Source organism: Etheostoma spectabile, chromosome 17 (assembly GCF_008692095.1).
Source record: "Etheostoma spectabile isolate EspeVRDwgs_2016 chromosome 17, UIUC_Espe_1.0, whole genome shotgun sequence".
Taxonomy (NCBI): domain Eukaryota; kingdom Metazoa; phylum Chordata; class Actinopteri; order Perciformes; family Percidae; genus Etheostoma; species Etheostoma spectabile.
This window is the reverse complement of record NC_045749.1, coordinates 23,115,588-23,129,985: the sequence shown is the minus strand read 5'-3', so window position 1 is coordinate 23,129,985 and position 14,398 is coordinate 23,115,588. Positions and strand designations below refer to the sequence as shown.

Genomic DNA, 14,398 nt, shown 5'->3' with positions numbered 1-14,398 from the left:
GGATGTCACACCATCCTGCAGCGCGAGCTACGCTAACTTTATATGTCACCTTACCTCCACTCTCTATGAGCACATCCAGAAGTTCGTCCATCTGCTGACTTCTGGTCAGTTGCTGTAACAGTAATAAGAAAGTGATTCTTTTAATCGATTGAACGTTTCAACAAGGAAAAATGTAATCCAGTGATATTAAAGGATTCTACATGAAAACTATGCAAGCTGTAAGCAGTCTACAAAGACTTGCAGGATAGAGTTTTGGTGAGACAAACTTTTCTTGGAGACAGATCAGTTTATTGGTCAATATAAAACAGCTTAAGGCCAAAGAGCCTTGACAACTACATTTCCATCCATTGTATCTCAATAGCCATACGGATTCAACCAAAAGCAGCTTTCTACCTACCAGAAGTAACATATACCCAGATATCACTAGACCACTTTCTGTCTGATAAATGCTAGCATTTCTAGATTAGCTATCAAGCTAGGAGCCTTAGTTCTTTAAATCCAATAAGAATACATTGGCCATTCGGTTTTAAATAAACTCCTTTTTGACAAGGATTCCTTTCCTTTTTTAATTAATTGTGACAGAGATAGATACTAAGGACATTTAAAGTATGAAAAGGCTCTTTGTGCTCTCTGTTGTCATAGAGACACACTTATATGACCCTTCAGTCCTGCCGCTGATGTATCCGCTGTAGCAGCTTTAACTCACTGCCTTCAAAAAACGTTTGTACAACTCAAAAAGCCATCTGCTTCAGACTTGTAAAAGGTGGAAAGTGAGTTCAATTTCAATTAAATTTTATTTATAGTATCAATTCATAACAAGAGTTATCTCGAGACACTTTACAGATAGAGGAGGTCTAGACCACACTCCAGAATTTACAAGGACCCAACAGGTCTAGTAGTTTCCTCCAGAGCAAGCAACAGTGCGACAGTGGCGAAGAAAAACTTGAGTGAACAATGGATGAATAAATGAGGAACAACACAGGAGATGGACTGAAAGAGACAAAAAGGAGGTGACAAGAGGCAAAGTGGAATTAGAGCAACACCGAGGTAAAATAAATCTCTGGCCAGCCATTATCTACTGAACTTTAGCATGAGTTTCAGTTTACCTGCTTGACTGCATCCTCATAGCATGGGGGCTGTCCTAAGTCTGATGCATCTGAATCTGAGCTACTGAAGGCAGGGGGAGGGACCTGGCACTTTTGGCCAACATGCCGAGGAGAGGGCGCTACTGACATCTATATGAGACATAGGTGAGAAGTGACAATAGCCCACCCATTAGAAACGGGAAGCTTACCAAATGTGAGTGTGTTGAACCAAAAATAACTAAAATTTAGGCCCTTGTGATCAAATAATCTCATCACATTACACATTTCATTTTAGGAAAAGGGTTGGCATTGGGTAAAGGGAGAGCCCCCGATATGTAAAGGAATATGTGATGGAAACAGATATGACAAGAGTGGCAATGCACCTCATAACAAAGACAATTACATAAAGACAGCTCACACATGAATAGAAAAGAGACAAATGGGTCTGTGAGTGTGAGGTGGTTCAGATGAAGTAATACTGTGAATGCTCTCATGTTGACACAATGCTTACCTTTGGTTGCACGTTGTGGTGCTCAGGCTTGGCTGAGCCGCTGTGGCCACAGTCAGTCGGGTTGGGAAAGACTCCCTGAAGGCCTCTCTGCTCAGCAGGATAAGAACAGTTTGCCGCCAGGCCGCCATTCTTCTGCTGCATCTGTCGTCATGGAAACACGTCTGTTAGAAAACTTCATTCACGAGAGATCATAGACATAAAGGTAACTTCAGACACGCCTTCCTCTAGCACCATAGTCTGGTCAAAATGTTCATTTATCTAATACGACGAGCAAATGGGCTGCCAGCGGCTCAGTCCGTAGGGACCGGATGGTCGCCAGTTAGAGTCCCAGTGTGGACCAAGTACGGACTGTGGACTAGTAGCTGAAGAGGTGCCCGTTAATCTCCTGGGCACGGTGACATGCCCTTGCGCAAGGCAGCAACTCTAGAGTCATAGTGAGAAACACTTTGTTTCTCTCACTATGACTCATATTGCCAACAGAACATATGGGAATGATCCATCTGTTGATCAGCACATCATACCTGCATGTTGCGTGCTCTGTTGTTGCCCGGGGGGTGGAGGTGGTGGTGGAGGTGACTGCAGCCGTCTCTTCCCAGTGGAGGTGACAGCAGGTAGGGGTTATTAGGAGATGAAGGCTGGGGGCTTAGAGAAGGCTTCCCAATGGGGGAGTCTCGAGGGGAGCACTGGGGACTGAGGAAAGCAGACATTGTGGAGGGGCTGCCAGAGGATCTGTCCATACATTGAGGGCCACCGGGGCCCCCCATGTTGGAGAGGGGGTTGTTGCAATGTCCCATTAACTCCATGCAAATGCCAGGAGAGCTCTTCAGCTGTTTGGTAGAGGACAGAGGGCAGCTGGAGGACAAGGACATTGGCTCCTGCTTGATAGTCACCCCAAAGAAGTGCTGGCCCATCATGGCTGGGGGCGACTGGTGGAGCATGGTGGGGTGTGATGTGGGGGGGGCTGGGTCCTGTGTTGCTCCATAGCAGCGTTTCCTCTTGTGCAGCTGCATCCTCAGTTCCTCAACCTAGCAAGCAGAAGTAAATGTGTGTTCGAATAAAAACATTCCTACTACACCCCTCCCCCCAGGGATATTTTCATATTTCTGCCATCGCTGCTAACCACTCACCTGTCTCTGCTCCTGGTGCAGCTTCCATGTCAGCTCCTCAATCACCTTCTGCTTTTCCACCAGCATTTTATCTTTTGCAGCTTCCACGCCATCCATACCTCCACCCTCACCCACCCTGGGCCCTCCCCCGCCCGGGCCATCCTCCATGCTGAGCTGGGCCGGAGATGGCTGCAGGGCAAACTGCGTTGGCGAGGACATGGGCACGTCGCTGAAGCTGTCGGGGAGAGAGCCGCTGAGGGACAGCTCCGAGGAGGCCGGAGAAATGGGGGGGGTGGAGGAGGTGCTGGGGTAAGGGAAGTAGCCACCCTGGGACAGGGCGCTGGAGGAAGACGGCGACTGGTAGGAGGACAAGGATCCTGTGGGGGTGACAGGGAAGATCACTGTGGTGATGTCAGAGGAGCCCGAGGGCGAAGAGCCGGAGTTGGAGTCCCTGAAGGGGCTGAGGCGCTCGACGAGGGCCGTCTTGGTGCCGGAGACGGGCATGCCGCGGATCCGCAGGTGCTGCCGCAGCTCTGAGACCTGACAGAGCAGAAGAAGACATGCTTACATCTAAAGTACAGTCTCTCCAGAACAGGGTCCAGTTTCACTTGACTTTGTGCCACCTACTTTTAGGTCATCTAGATTAGCTGGCAGGGGCCCAGGTTTGTCCGGGGAGATGCTGCTTTGGTTGGAATACGTGTTCTTGACTGGGGAGGGCGAGCTGCTGTTGGCTCTGCCAGATGGAGTGCTGGAGCTACAAACTGACAGCTGCTCACTGGCTCCTCTACAACGTTGACACATGACACAGAAAAGTCAAAACTTTCTAATAAGGCACACTTTATAAATACGTTATACAAATTGCTTTGTTAATGGTGAATGAGTCTTGTTACTAATGCTTCATAGCTTAGCTAGCCTCAAACTGGAAGGTCCTAACTTACTGATTCTTACATTTTGCTGATTGTGTATTAGACTCATGACATATTAATGACTTACTAACAACAGAAGGTTTTTCATTTTCTAATAGGCCACCAAGTTCACACTTTAAATATTAGTAAGGCATTAATTAAGGGCAATGGGTATACTTCGTAATAAACTAAAAATGACTGTGCCTAATGTTGATCTACGTTGCATTAGTTGCAATCGGACTCACTTCTGAGTTTGGCTGGGTGGGTGAGGCTGGTAGCTGAAAGAGGGTTGTCGCTGCTGGGCCTGGGCAGTGTGTGTGTGCTGCTGCGACTGCAGCGACTGTGGATGTGTGTGAGCATGTTTCTGCTGGCTGAGGATCTGCAGCTGCAGGAAGAGCTGCTGTTGCTGCAGGAGGCGGGCATAGGCTGAGTCCATGGGCGGAGGGGACTTCTCTGCCTTTTGGTCCGGAGGAATGTACTGGTGGTACTTGAGCTTCTTCACCTTTGGCTTCACATCTTTGGGCTTCTTGTGTCGGTTCTTGTCTGAAGACTTGGACTATTGAGAGGATGGAGGGTGACAGAGTATGAGGATCATCCCTAGGTAAGTCAAAGAGAGACACTTTATCACAAAGTCAATTCATTAAGTGTGGCTGACCTTGACAATAGCAGGAACAGGTATTGGGGGAGTGGCCTGGCTGTTGGCACCAGACAGGCCTTCATCCTGGCTTTGATCCGAGGGCTCTCGGGTCACACCTCCCTGTCCACAGATCACAACAACACAGTGTCCACGTCAACAGATTAGCTTCTAGATCTAAATCAGTAAATTGAATACCTTTGAGTACTGGACTTCTGAGTGGACACAGCAGCCTTTTGGAGATGTTAGCGGCGGTTCTGTGACGGCAGGTTTAGTTTAGTTACTTTAGTTGCATTTGATTAGCTCATTGGAAAGTCGGTAGCCATGCTAGCAGCTCTGTGTGGCATCAGCATGCTAACATTTTAGCACACAAAATGGATGCATGCTTCATTTGGTAAACGGGTGTGTTTTACTGATCAACAACACTAAACACTGTGGAACTATGTCATTAAAGTGAATTCAAGTAGGTAGTAGTGGTTGTGCTTTACCCTGGTGAAATTGTTGCTTTAGATCGATGATTTCAGTCTGAATACATCTTCCCCCACCCGTCAGTGCTATAAAGTTAAACTGAGAAGGCGTGGGGACTGTATGTAACCCAAATGGAAGAATTAGAATAATAAGACCCAAAAATGCCAAAAAGGGTTCCAAAAAGACCAAAACAGGAATTTCCAGTTGTTGACTCAGAGCTTATGATTCAGTTTCAGAGTCAGAGCTAGAATCTGGCATGAGCTTTTCTTAAGTGACCGTTGCTGATGGTGAGCGTTGGAATGAGGTCATCATGAGTGAAAGGTAAGGAAGTAACAGCAGCTGTGCCGGGTACACAGGAATGCGACACCTGCCCAGTTCAACTAAGTCCAACAGTGAGTGGACTGAGTAGAGGTGCAGTTCACTCTGCCACCAGCAGATGGGCAGAAGAAGCAAAGCTGGGGCAACAGCTGCCAGAGAGGCCGCTCTGTCATTGGGCGAGACTCAGATGGAGGAGAAGAAAGGGACGGAGAGAGAGGGAGGGAGAGGAGTGCTACCTGTCATGGTCTGGTGAGGGCAGGTGAGGAGGAAGAGGAGGAAGGGAAAGAGAGAGGGAAGAAGGGAGAGAGAAGAAGGGAGAGAGAGTAAGGGAGGCGTTACCTGTCGTGGGCTGATGAGGGCAGGTGAGGAGGATGAGGGGGGCGTACTGCTGACAGCCTCCGATGTAGGGCAGGCCGAGCCTTGGGACTCGTCACTGTGCTGCTGCTCTGGAGACAGACTCTCACTGCTGCTGTCCTCCTCAAACGCATACGAGTCCTCCTGCTTGGGGAACTTGCCCTGGTTCACTGGGAGAAGAGCAGGTCAGTCAGAAGGCATTAGCTCGACATGACAGTGCCAACACAGCATGCCTGTAAATGATAAGTCAAGGTTCTTATTTTAGAGGTTTAACCATCATTTCTATTTATTATGATGACAAATGTACTTCTGAGATGTGTAAACAGAGCAGCGACAGTGTGATGTGAGCAGGAACCACAGCAGCAGGTAAGAAACGGCCAGGTCTCTCCACATGGTCTAAACCACTTTATGTGGAGGTCAGACTTTAAATGAGCACATCTACAATGTCCCTGGTTGCTCATGTACAGTGGGGTTCAAAGGTTTTGGCACCCCAGATAAAAAAATTGTATTATTGTGTATAAAGAAGCCAAGAAAAGATGGAATATCTCCAAAAGGCATAAGATGACAGATGAGACATTCGTTTTATATGTCACAAAAAGTTAGATTGTATTTCCATCATTTACACTTTCAAAATAACAGAAAACAAAAACATGGCGTCTGCAAAAGTTTGGGCACCCTGCAGAGTCTTCTCTTTAACTTCAGCTTTTTCACAGATTGCATCAAGTCAGCGTCCCAAATCTTTCTGAAATTTTCTTGAATCCATTTTTTCTTGTGAAATGTTTCCTGTGCCACTGGCTGCAATACAACCCCAAAGCATGATTGACCACTGTGGACCCAGGAGGCTCGTCAAAAACAGCAAAAACAGCCCCTCTGATTCATAGTTTAATCATTTAACAACCATAAAAGATAGAAACTTACCAATTGTTGCAGCTAAAAGCTAACGAGTTAGCAGTTATGGAGGTGTCTTTGCGGTCTTTAGCCTCTACAGGTGATTTTCTATCCAGCCTGGAACTTGGGCCTTTTTCAGGGTCATTGAGCACTGTTACATCCCAGACTTATCCACTTGATGTCCATTATTCATAATTTCTGCCGCTAGCTCTGTGTCTCCTCTTGTCTGTGTGTCGGAAGTGAAGGCAAGCAGCATGCCCATATATGGGAGACAACATGACCAAAGAGTTCAGTGGGAAAGAGAGTGATCCCCCCCTTTCAAACTAGTCTAGTATGTGATCAAAGATACATAGCGGACAAGAGAGATATCTACTGTTTAAAGAGGAGAATGGCCCCACTAGTTTGAGATTTGGCATTTATTTATATTATATATTATATATTTTAGTTTGATATCTTTATTTCGAACATGCAAGAGAAAGTGTATCAAAATAAAAATAATAATAAAAAGAAATAATAAAACAAAAAAATTGGAGAGAAAAAATAACAAACAAAGTATCCTCTTTAACATCCCTCTATTACATGTGCGAAAAGGAGTAGGAAGAAGTAAAACTTATGTACTCCTACCCCTTTAATTCTGCATTGCTTTACAAATTTATAATTATGTTGCTATTTATTATATATCACATACCTACACAAATACATACACACATAGTACATATACCACATACAACATACATACATATACACATACATATACACATACATAACTACATAACCAATACACAACACACATACAATATATATATAATATAATATATATATATACATACATATATATATATACAACACATATACCATAAATATACACACACACAAATACCTCATATATATATATAAATAAATAAACAAAACAAAAAACACAAACAAAACTTTCTACTGCTTCTTATACTTTCTAAAACTAATTTCTTTGTACATTTTTTTGAAAAGGAATATGTTGGGCATTGCTTTAGGTTCTCATTTAGTTTGTTCCACAATTTAACTCGCACATTGATAAACATAATCTTTTCCTTGATGTTCTACATCTATTAATCTTAAAATTCTCTCTTCCCCTTAAATCGTACCCTCCCTCCCTTTCAGTGAACATCTTTTGAATATTCCCGCCATAGGCTATTTCTTGCTTTGAACTGGATACTGCAGTTTGATATAATTAATCATGGTTTAGCAATTTAGACATTAGAAATAATGAATTTGTATGATCCCGAAATCCGGCGCTGTGAATGATCTTATTGCTCTTTTTTGCATAATGACTAGTGGCTGTAGTGAGTGTTGATAAGTTTGGGCCTTTTTTTGAAGAAATGTAAATAGTATGTGCTTTATATAAGTTAAAATGTTTATTATGTTTATTTTTTGCATATAGGAGAACTGTTTTAGACACAAATGCTTGTGTAGCATTGCTGTGGGTTACCACACTCCAGAATTTACAAGGACCCAACATTCTAGTAGTTTCCTCCAGAGCAAGCAACAGTGCGACAGTGGCGAAGAAAAACTTGAGTGAACATGGATGAATAATGAGGGAACAACACAGGAGATGACTGAAGAGACAAAAAGGAGGTGACAAGAGGCAAAGTGGAATTAGAGCAACACCGAGGTAAAATAAATCTCTGGCCAGCCATTATCTACTGAACTTTAGCATGAGTTTCAGTTTCCCCTGCTTGACTGCATCCTCATAGCATGGGGGCTGTCCTAAGTCTGATGCATCTGAATCTGAGCTACTGAAGGCAGGGGAGGTGACCTGGCCACTTTTGGCCACATGCCAGGAGAGGGCGCTACTGACATCTATAGAGAACTAGGTGAGAAGTGACAATAGCCCACCCATTAGAAACGGGAAGTTACCAAATGTGAGTGTGTTTGAACCAAAAATACAAAATTTAGGCCTTGTGATCAATAATCCATCACATTACACATTTCATTTTAGGAAAAGGGTTGGCATGGTAAAGGGAGAGCCCCCGAAGGTAAAGGAATAGTGATGAAACAGATATGACAAGAGTGGCAATGCACCTCATAACAAAGACAATTACATAAAGACAGCTCACACATGATAGAAAAGAGACAAATGGGTCTGTGAGTGTGAGGTGGTTCAGATGAAGATACTGTGAATGCTCCATGTTGACACAATGCTTACCTTTGGTTGCACTTGTGTGCTCAGGCTTGGCTGAGCCGCTGTGGCCACAGTCAGTCGTTTGGAAAGCTCCCTAAGGCCTCTCTGCTCAGAGGATAAAAACAGTTTTGCCGCCGGCCGCCATTCTTCTGCTGCATCTGTCGTCTTGGAAACACGTCTGTTAGAAAACTTCATTCACGAGAGATCATAGACATAAAGGTAACTTCAGACACGCCTTCCTCTAGCACCATAGTCTGGTCAAAATGTTCTTTATCTAATACGAGCAAATGGCCTGCCAGCGGCTCAGTCCGTAGGACCGGATGGTCGCCATTAGGTCCCAGTTGTACCAAGTACGGACTGTGGACTAGTAGCTGAAGAGGTCCCGTTAATCTCCTGCACGGTGACATGCCCTTGCGCAAGGCAGCAACTCTAGAGTCATAGTGAGAAACATTTTGTTTCTCTCACTATACTCTATTGCCAACAGAACATATGGGAATGATCCATCTTTGATCAGCACATCATACCTGCATGTTGCTGCTCTGTTGTTGCCCGGGGGTGGAGGTGGGTGTGGAGGTGACTGCAGCCGTCTCTTCCCAGGAGTGACAGCAGGTAGGGGTTTTAGGAGATGAAGGCTGGGGGCTTAGAGAAGCTTCCCAATGGGGGAGTCTCGAGGGCACTGGGGACTGAGGAAAGCAACTTGTGGAGGCTGCCAGAGGATCTGTCCATACATTGAGGGCCACCGGCCCCCCATTTGGAAGGGGGTTGTGCAATGTCCCATTACTCCATGCAAATGCCAGGAGAGCTCTTCAGCTGTTGGTAGAGGACAGAGGGCAGCTGGGGACAAGGACATTGGCCTGCTTGATAGTCACCCCAAAGAAGTGCTGGCCCATCATGGCTGGGGCGACTGGTGGGCATGGTGGGGTGTGATGTGGGGGGGGGCTGGGTCCTGTGTTGCCCATAGCAGCGTTCCTCTTGTGCAGCTGCATCCTCATTTCCCAACCTAGCAAGCAGAAGTAAAGTGTGTTCGAATAAAAACTTCCTACTACACCCCTCCCCCAGGATATTTTCATATTTCTGCCATCGCTGCTAACCACTCACCTGTCTCTGCTCCTGGGGCAGCTTCCTGTCAGCTCCTCATCACCTTCTGCTTTCCACCAGCATTTTATCTTTTGCAGCTTCCACGCCATCCATACCTCCACCCTCACCCACCCTGGCCCTCCCCCGCCCGGGCCATCCTCCATGCTGAGCTGGGCCGGAGATGGCTGCGGGCAAACTGCGTTGGCGGGACATGGGCACGTCGCTGAAGCTGTCGGGGAGAGAGCCGCTGAGGACAGCTCCGAGGAGGCCGGAAATGGGGGGGTGGGAGGAGGTGCTGGGGTAAGGAAGTAGCCACCCTGGGACAGGGCGCTGGAGGAAGACGGCGACTGGTAGGAGGACAGGATCCTGTGGGGTGACAGGGAAGACACTGTGGTGATGTCGAGGAGCCCGAGGCGAAGAGCCGGAGTGGAGTCCCTGAAGGCTGAGGGCCTCGACGAGGGCCGTCTTGGTGCCGGAGACGGGCATGCCGCGGATCCCAGGTGCTGCCGCAGCTCTGAGACCTGACAGAGCAAAGAAGACTGCTTACATCTAAGTACAGTCTCTCCAAACAGGGTCCAGTTTCACTTGACTTTGTGCCACCTATTTTAGGTCATCTAGATTAGCTGGCAGGGGCCCAGGTTTGTCCGGGAGATGCTGCTTTGGTTGGAATACGTGTTCTTGACTGGGAGGCGAGCTGCTGTTGGCTCTGCCAGATGGTGCTGGAGCTACAAACTGACAGCTCTCACTGGCTCTCTACAACGTTGACACATGACACAGAAAGTCAAAACTTTCTAATAGGCACACTTTTAAATACTTTATACATTGCTTTGTTAATGGTGAATGAGTTTGTTACTAATGCTTCATAGCTTAGCTAGCCTCAAACTGGAAGGTCCTAACTTACTGATCTTACATTTGCTGATTGTGTATTAGACTCATGACATATTAATGACTTACTAACAACAGAAGGTTTCATTTTCTAATAGGCCACCAAGTTCACACTTAATATAGTAAGGCATTAATTAGGGCAATGGTTACCTTCGTAATAAACTAATGTGTGCCTAATGTGATCTACGTTGCATATGTTGCAATCGGACTCACTTCTGAGTTTGGCTGGGTGGGTAGGCTGGTAGCTGAAGAGGGTTGTCGCTGCTGGCCTGGGCATTGTGTGTTGCTGCTGCGACTGCAGCGACTGTGGATGTTGTGTGAGCATGTTTCTGCTGGCTGAGGATCTGCAGCTGCAGGAAGAGCTGCTGTTGCTGCAGGAGGCGGGCATAGGCTGATCCATGCGGAGGGACTTCTCTGCCTTTGGTCCGGAGGAATGTACTGGTGGTACTTGAGCTTCTTCACCTTTGGCTTCACATCTTTGGCTTCTTGTGTCGGTTCTTGTCTGAAGACTTGGACTATTGAGAGGATGGAGGTGACAGAGTATGAGGACCTCCTAGGTAAGTCAAGAGAGACACTTTATCACAAAGTCAATTCATTAAGTGTGGCTGACCTTAACAATAGCAGGACCAGTTATTGGGGAGTGGCCTGGCTGTTGGCACCAGACAGGCCTTCATCCTGGCTTTGATCCGAGGGCTCTCGGGTCACACCTCCCTGTCCAGATCACAACAACACAGTGTCCACGTCAACAGATTAGCTTCTAGATCTAATCAGTAAATTGAATACCTTTGAGTACTGGACTTCTGAGTGGACACAGCAGCCTTTGGAGATGTTAGCGCGGTTCGCTGACGCAGGTTTAGTTTAGTTACTTAGTTGCATTTGATTACTCATTGGAAAGTCGGTAGCCATGCTAGCACTTCTGTGTGGCATCAGCATGCTAACATTTTAGCACACAAAAGGGCATGCTTCATTTTGTAAACGGGTGTGTTTTACTGATCAACACACTAAACACTGTGGAACTATGTCATTAAAGTGAATTCAAGTAGGTAGTAGTGGTTGTGCTTTACCCTGGTGAAATTGTTGCTTTAGATCGATGATTTCAGTCTGAATACATCTTCCCCCCACCCTTCATGCTATAAAGTTAAACTGAGAAGGCGTGGGACTGTATGTAACCCAAAGGGAGAATTGAATAATAAGACCCAAAAATGCCAAAGGTTCCAAAAAGACCAAAACAGGAATTTCCAGTTGTTGACTCGAGCTTATGATTCAGTTTCAGAGTCAGAGCTAGAATCTGCATGAGCTTTTCTTAAGTGACCGTTGCTGAGGTGAGCGTTGGAATGAGTCATCATGATTGAAGGTAAGGAAGTAAACCAGCTGTGCCGGGTACACAGGAATGCGACACCTGCCCAGTTTCAACTGTCCAACAGTGAGTGCTGAGTAGAGGTCAGTTCACTCTGCCACCAGCAATGGGCAGAAGAAGCAAAGCTGGGGCAACAGCTGCCAGAGAGGCCCTCTGTCATTGGCAGCATCAGATGAGGAGAAGAAAGGACGGAGAGAGAGGGAGGGAGAGGAGTGCTACCTGTCATGGTCTGGTGAGGGCAGGTGAGGAGGAGAGGAGGAAGGAGAGGAAGGGAAGAAGAGAGAGAGAAGGGAGAGAGAGTAAGGGAGGCGTTACCTGTCGTGGCTGATGAGGCAGGTGAGAGGATAGGGGGCGTACTGCACGCCTCCGATGTAGGGCAGGCCGGCCTTGGGACTCGTCACTGTGCTGCTGCTCTGGAGACAGACTCTCACTGCTGCTGTCCTCCTCAAACGCATACGAGTCCTCCTGCTTGGGGTTGCCCTGGTTCACTGGGAGAAGAGCAGTCGGTCGAGGCTTAGCTCGACATGACAGTGCCAACACAGCATGCCTGTAAATGATAAGTCAAGGTTCTTATTTTAGAGGTTTAACCATCATTTCTATTTTATGATGACAAATGTACTTCTGAGATGTGTAAACAGAGCAGCGACAGTGTGATGTGAGCAGGAACCACAGCAGCAGGTAAGAAACGGCCAGGTCTCTCCACATGGTCTAAACCACTTTATGTGGAGGTCAGACTTAAATGAGCACATCTACAATGTCCCTGGTTGCTCATGTACAGTGGGTTCAAAGGTTTTGGCACCCCAGATAAAAAATTGTATTATTGTGTATAAAAGCCAAGAAAATGGAATATCTCCAAAAGGCATAATGACAGATGAGACTTCGTTTTATATTCACAAAAAGTTAATTGTATTTCCATCATTTACACTTTCAAATACAGAAAAACAAAAACATGGCGTCTGCAAAAGTTTGGGCACCCTGCAGAGTCTTCTCTTTAACTTCAGCTTTTTCACAGATTGCATCAAGTCAGCGTCCCAAATCTTTCTGAAATTTTCTTGAATCCATTTTTTCTTGTGAAATGTTTCCTGTGCCACTGGCTGCAATACACCCCAAAGCATGATTGACACTGTGGACCCAGGAGGCTCGTCAAAAACAGCAAAACAGCCCCTCTGATTCATAGTTTAATCATTTAACAACCATAAAAGTAGAAACTTACCAATGTTGCAGCTAAAAGCTAACGAGTTGCAGTTATGGAGGTGTCTTTGCGGTCTTTAGCCTCTACAGTGTTTTCTATCCAGCCTGGAACTTGGGCCTTTTTCAGGGTCATTGAGCACTGTTACATCCCAGACTTATCCACTTGATGTCCATTATTCATAATTTCTGCCGCTAGCTCTGTGTCTCCTCTTGCTGTGTGTCGGATGAAGGCAGCAGCATGCCCATATATGGGAGACAACATGACCAAGAGTTCAGTGGAAAGAGAGTGACCCCCCCTTTCAAACTAGTCTGTATGTATCAAAGATACATAGCGGACAAAGAGATATCTACTGTTTAAAGAGGAGAATGGCCCCACTAGTTTGAGATTTGCACTTTATTTATATATATATTATATATTTTAGTTGATATCTTTATTTCGAACATGCAAGAAAAGTGTATCAAAATAAAATAATAATAAAAGAAATAATAAAACAAAAATTGGAGAAACTAACAAACAAGTTATCCTTCTTTAACATCCCTCTTTACATGTGCGAAAAGGGTAGGAAGAAGAAACTTATGTACTCCTACCCCTTTATTCTTGCATTGCTTTACAATATTTATAATTATGTTGCTATATATATATTATAACACATACCTACACATACATACACACATATGTACATATACACCATACATATACATACATACATATCCACATACAATACACATCCATATACATACATATACACATACACACACACACAACTATATATATAATATATATATATATAATCATAATATATATATATATACACACATATACCACTATACACACAACACTACCCCTATATATATATAAATAAATAAACAAACAAAACACAAACAAAACTTTCTACAGTGCTTCTTTATACTTTCAAACTATTTCTTTGTACATTTTTTTGAAAAGGAATAGTTTGGGCATTGCTTTAGGTTCTCATTTAGTTTGTTCCACAATTTACTCCGCACATTGATAAACATAATCTTTTCCTTGATGTTCTACTCTATTAATCTTAAAATTCTCTCTTCCCTAAATCGTACCCTCCCCCCTTTCAGTGAACATCTTTTGATATTCCAGGCAATACTATTTCTTCTTTGAACATGAATACTGCGTTTGATATTTAATTAAATCATGGTATTTTAGCAATTTAGACATTAGAAAATGATTTGTATGATCCCGAAATCCGGCGCTGTGAATGATTCTTATTGCTCTTTTTTGCATAATGACTAGTGGCTGTTGAGTGTTGATAAGTTTGGGCCTTTTTTTGAAGAAATGTAAATAGTATGTGCTTTATATAAGGTTAAATTGTTTATATGTTTATTTTTGCATATAGGAGAACTGTTTTGACACAAATGCTTGTGTAGCATTGCTGTGGTGTATATCAATAATATGACATATTATGTTTGATTATTGGCAACACAAAT

General features: G+C 44.8%; 1 protein-coding gene across 6 annotated transcripts in view; it reads right to left on the bottom strand.

Annotated features, from left to right (window-relative positions):
* LOC116705626 (myocardin) overlaps positions 1–14,398 on the bottom strand; it is a 167,151-nt gene that overhangs the window by 2,465 nt on the left and 150,288 nt on the right. For 4 of the 6 annotated variants that reach the window (XM_032541946.1, XM_032541947.1, XM_032541948.1 and 1 more), the window contains 9 exons: positions 5,367–5,551; positions 4,263–4,364; positions 3,853–4,163; positions 3,330–3,486; positions 2,724–3,242; positions 2,118–2,621; positions 1,597–1,737; positions 1,107–1,235; positions 55–112 (listed from right to left, as the gene is read on the bottom strand). In XM_032541946.1, coding sequence (XP_032397837.1) covers positions 55–112; positions 1,107–1,235; positions 1,597–1,737; positions 2,118–2,621; positions 2,724–3,242; positions 3,330–3,486; positions 3,853–4,163; positions 4,263–4,364; positions 5,367–5,551 — 2,106 coding nt within the window. The remainder of the gene's footprint in view (positions 1–54; positions 113–1,106; positions 1,236–1,596; positions 1,738–2,117; positions 2,622–2,723; positions 3,243–3,329; positions 3,487–3,852; positions 4,164–4,262; positions 4,365–5,366; positions 5,552–14,398) is intronic. The other 2 variants (XM_032541949.1, XM_032541952.1) reach the window with 1 other exon arrangement.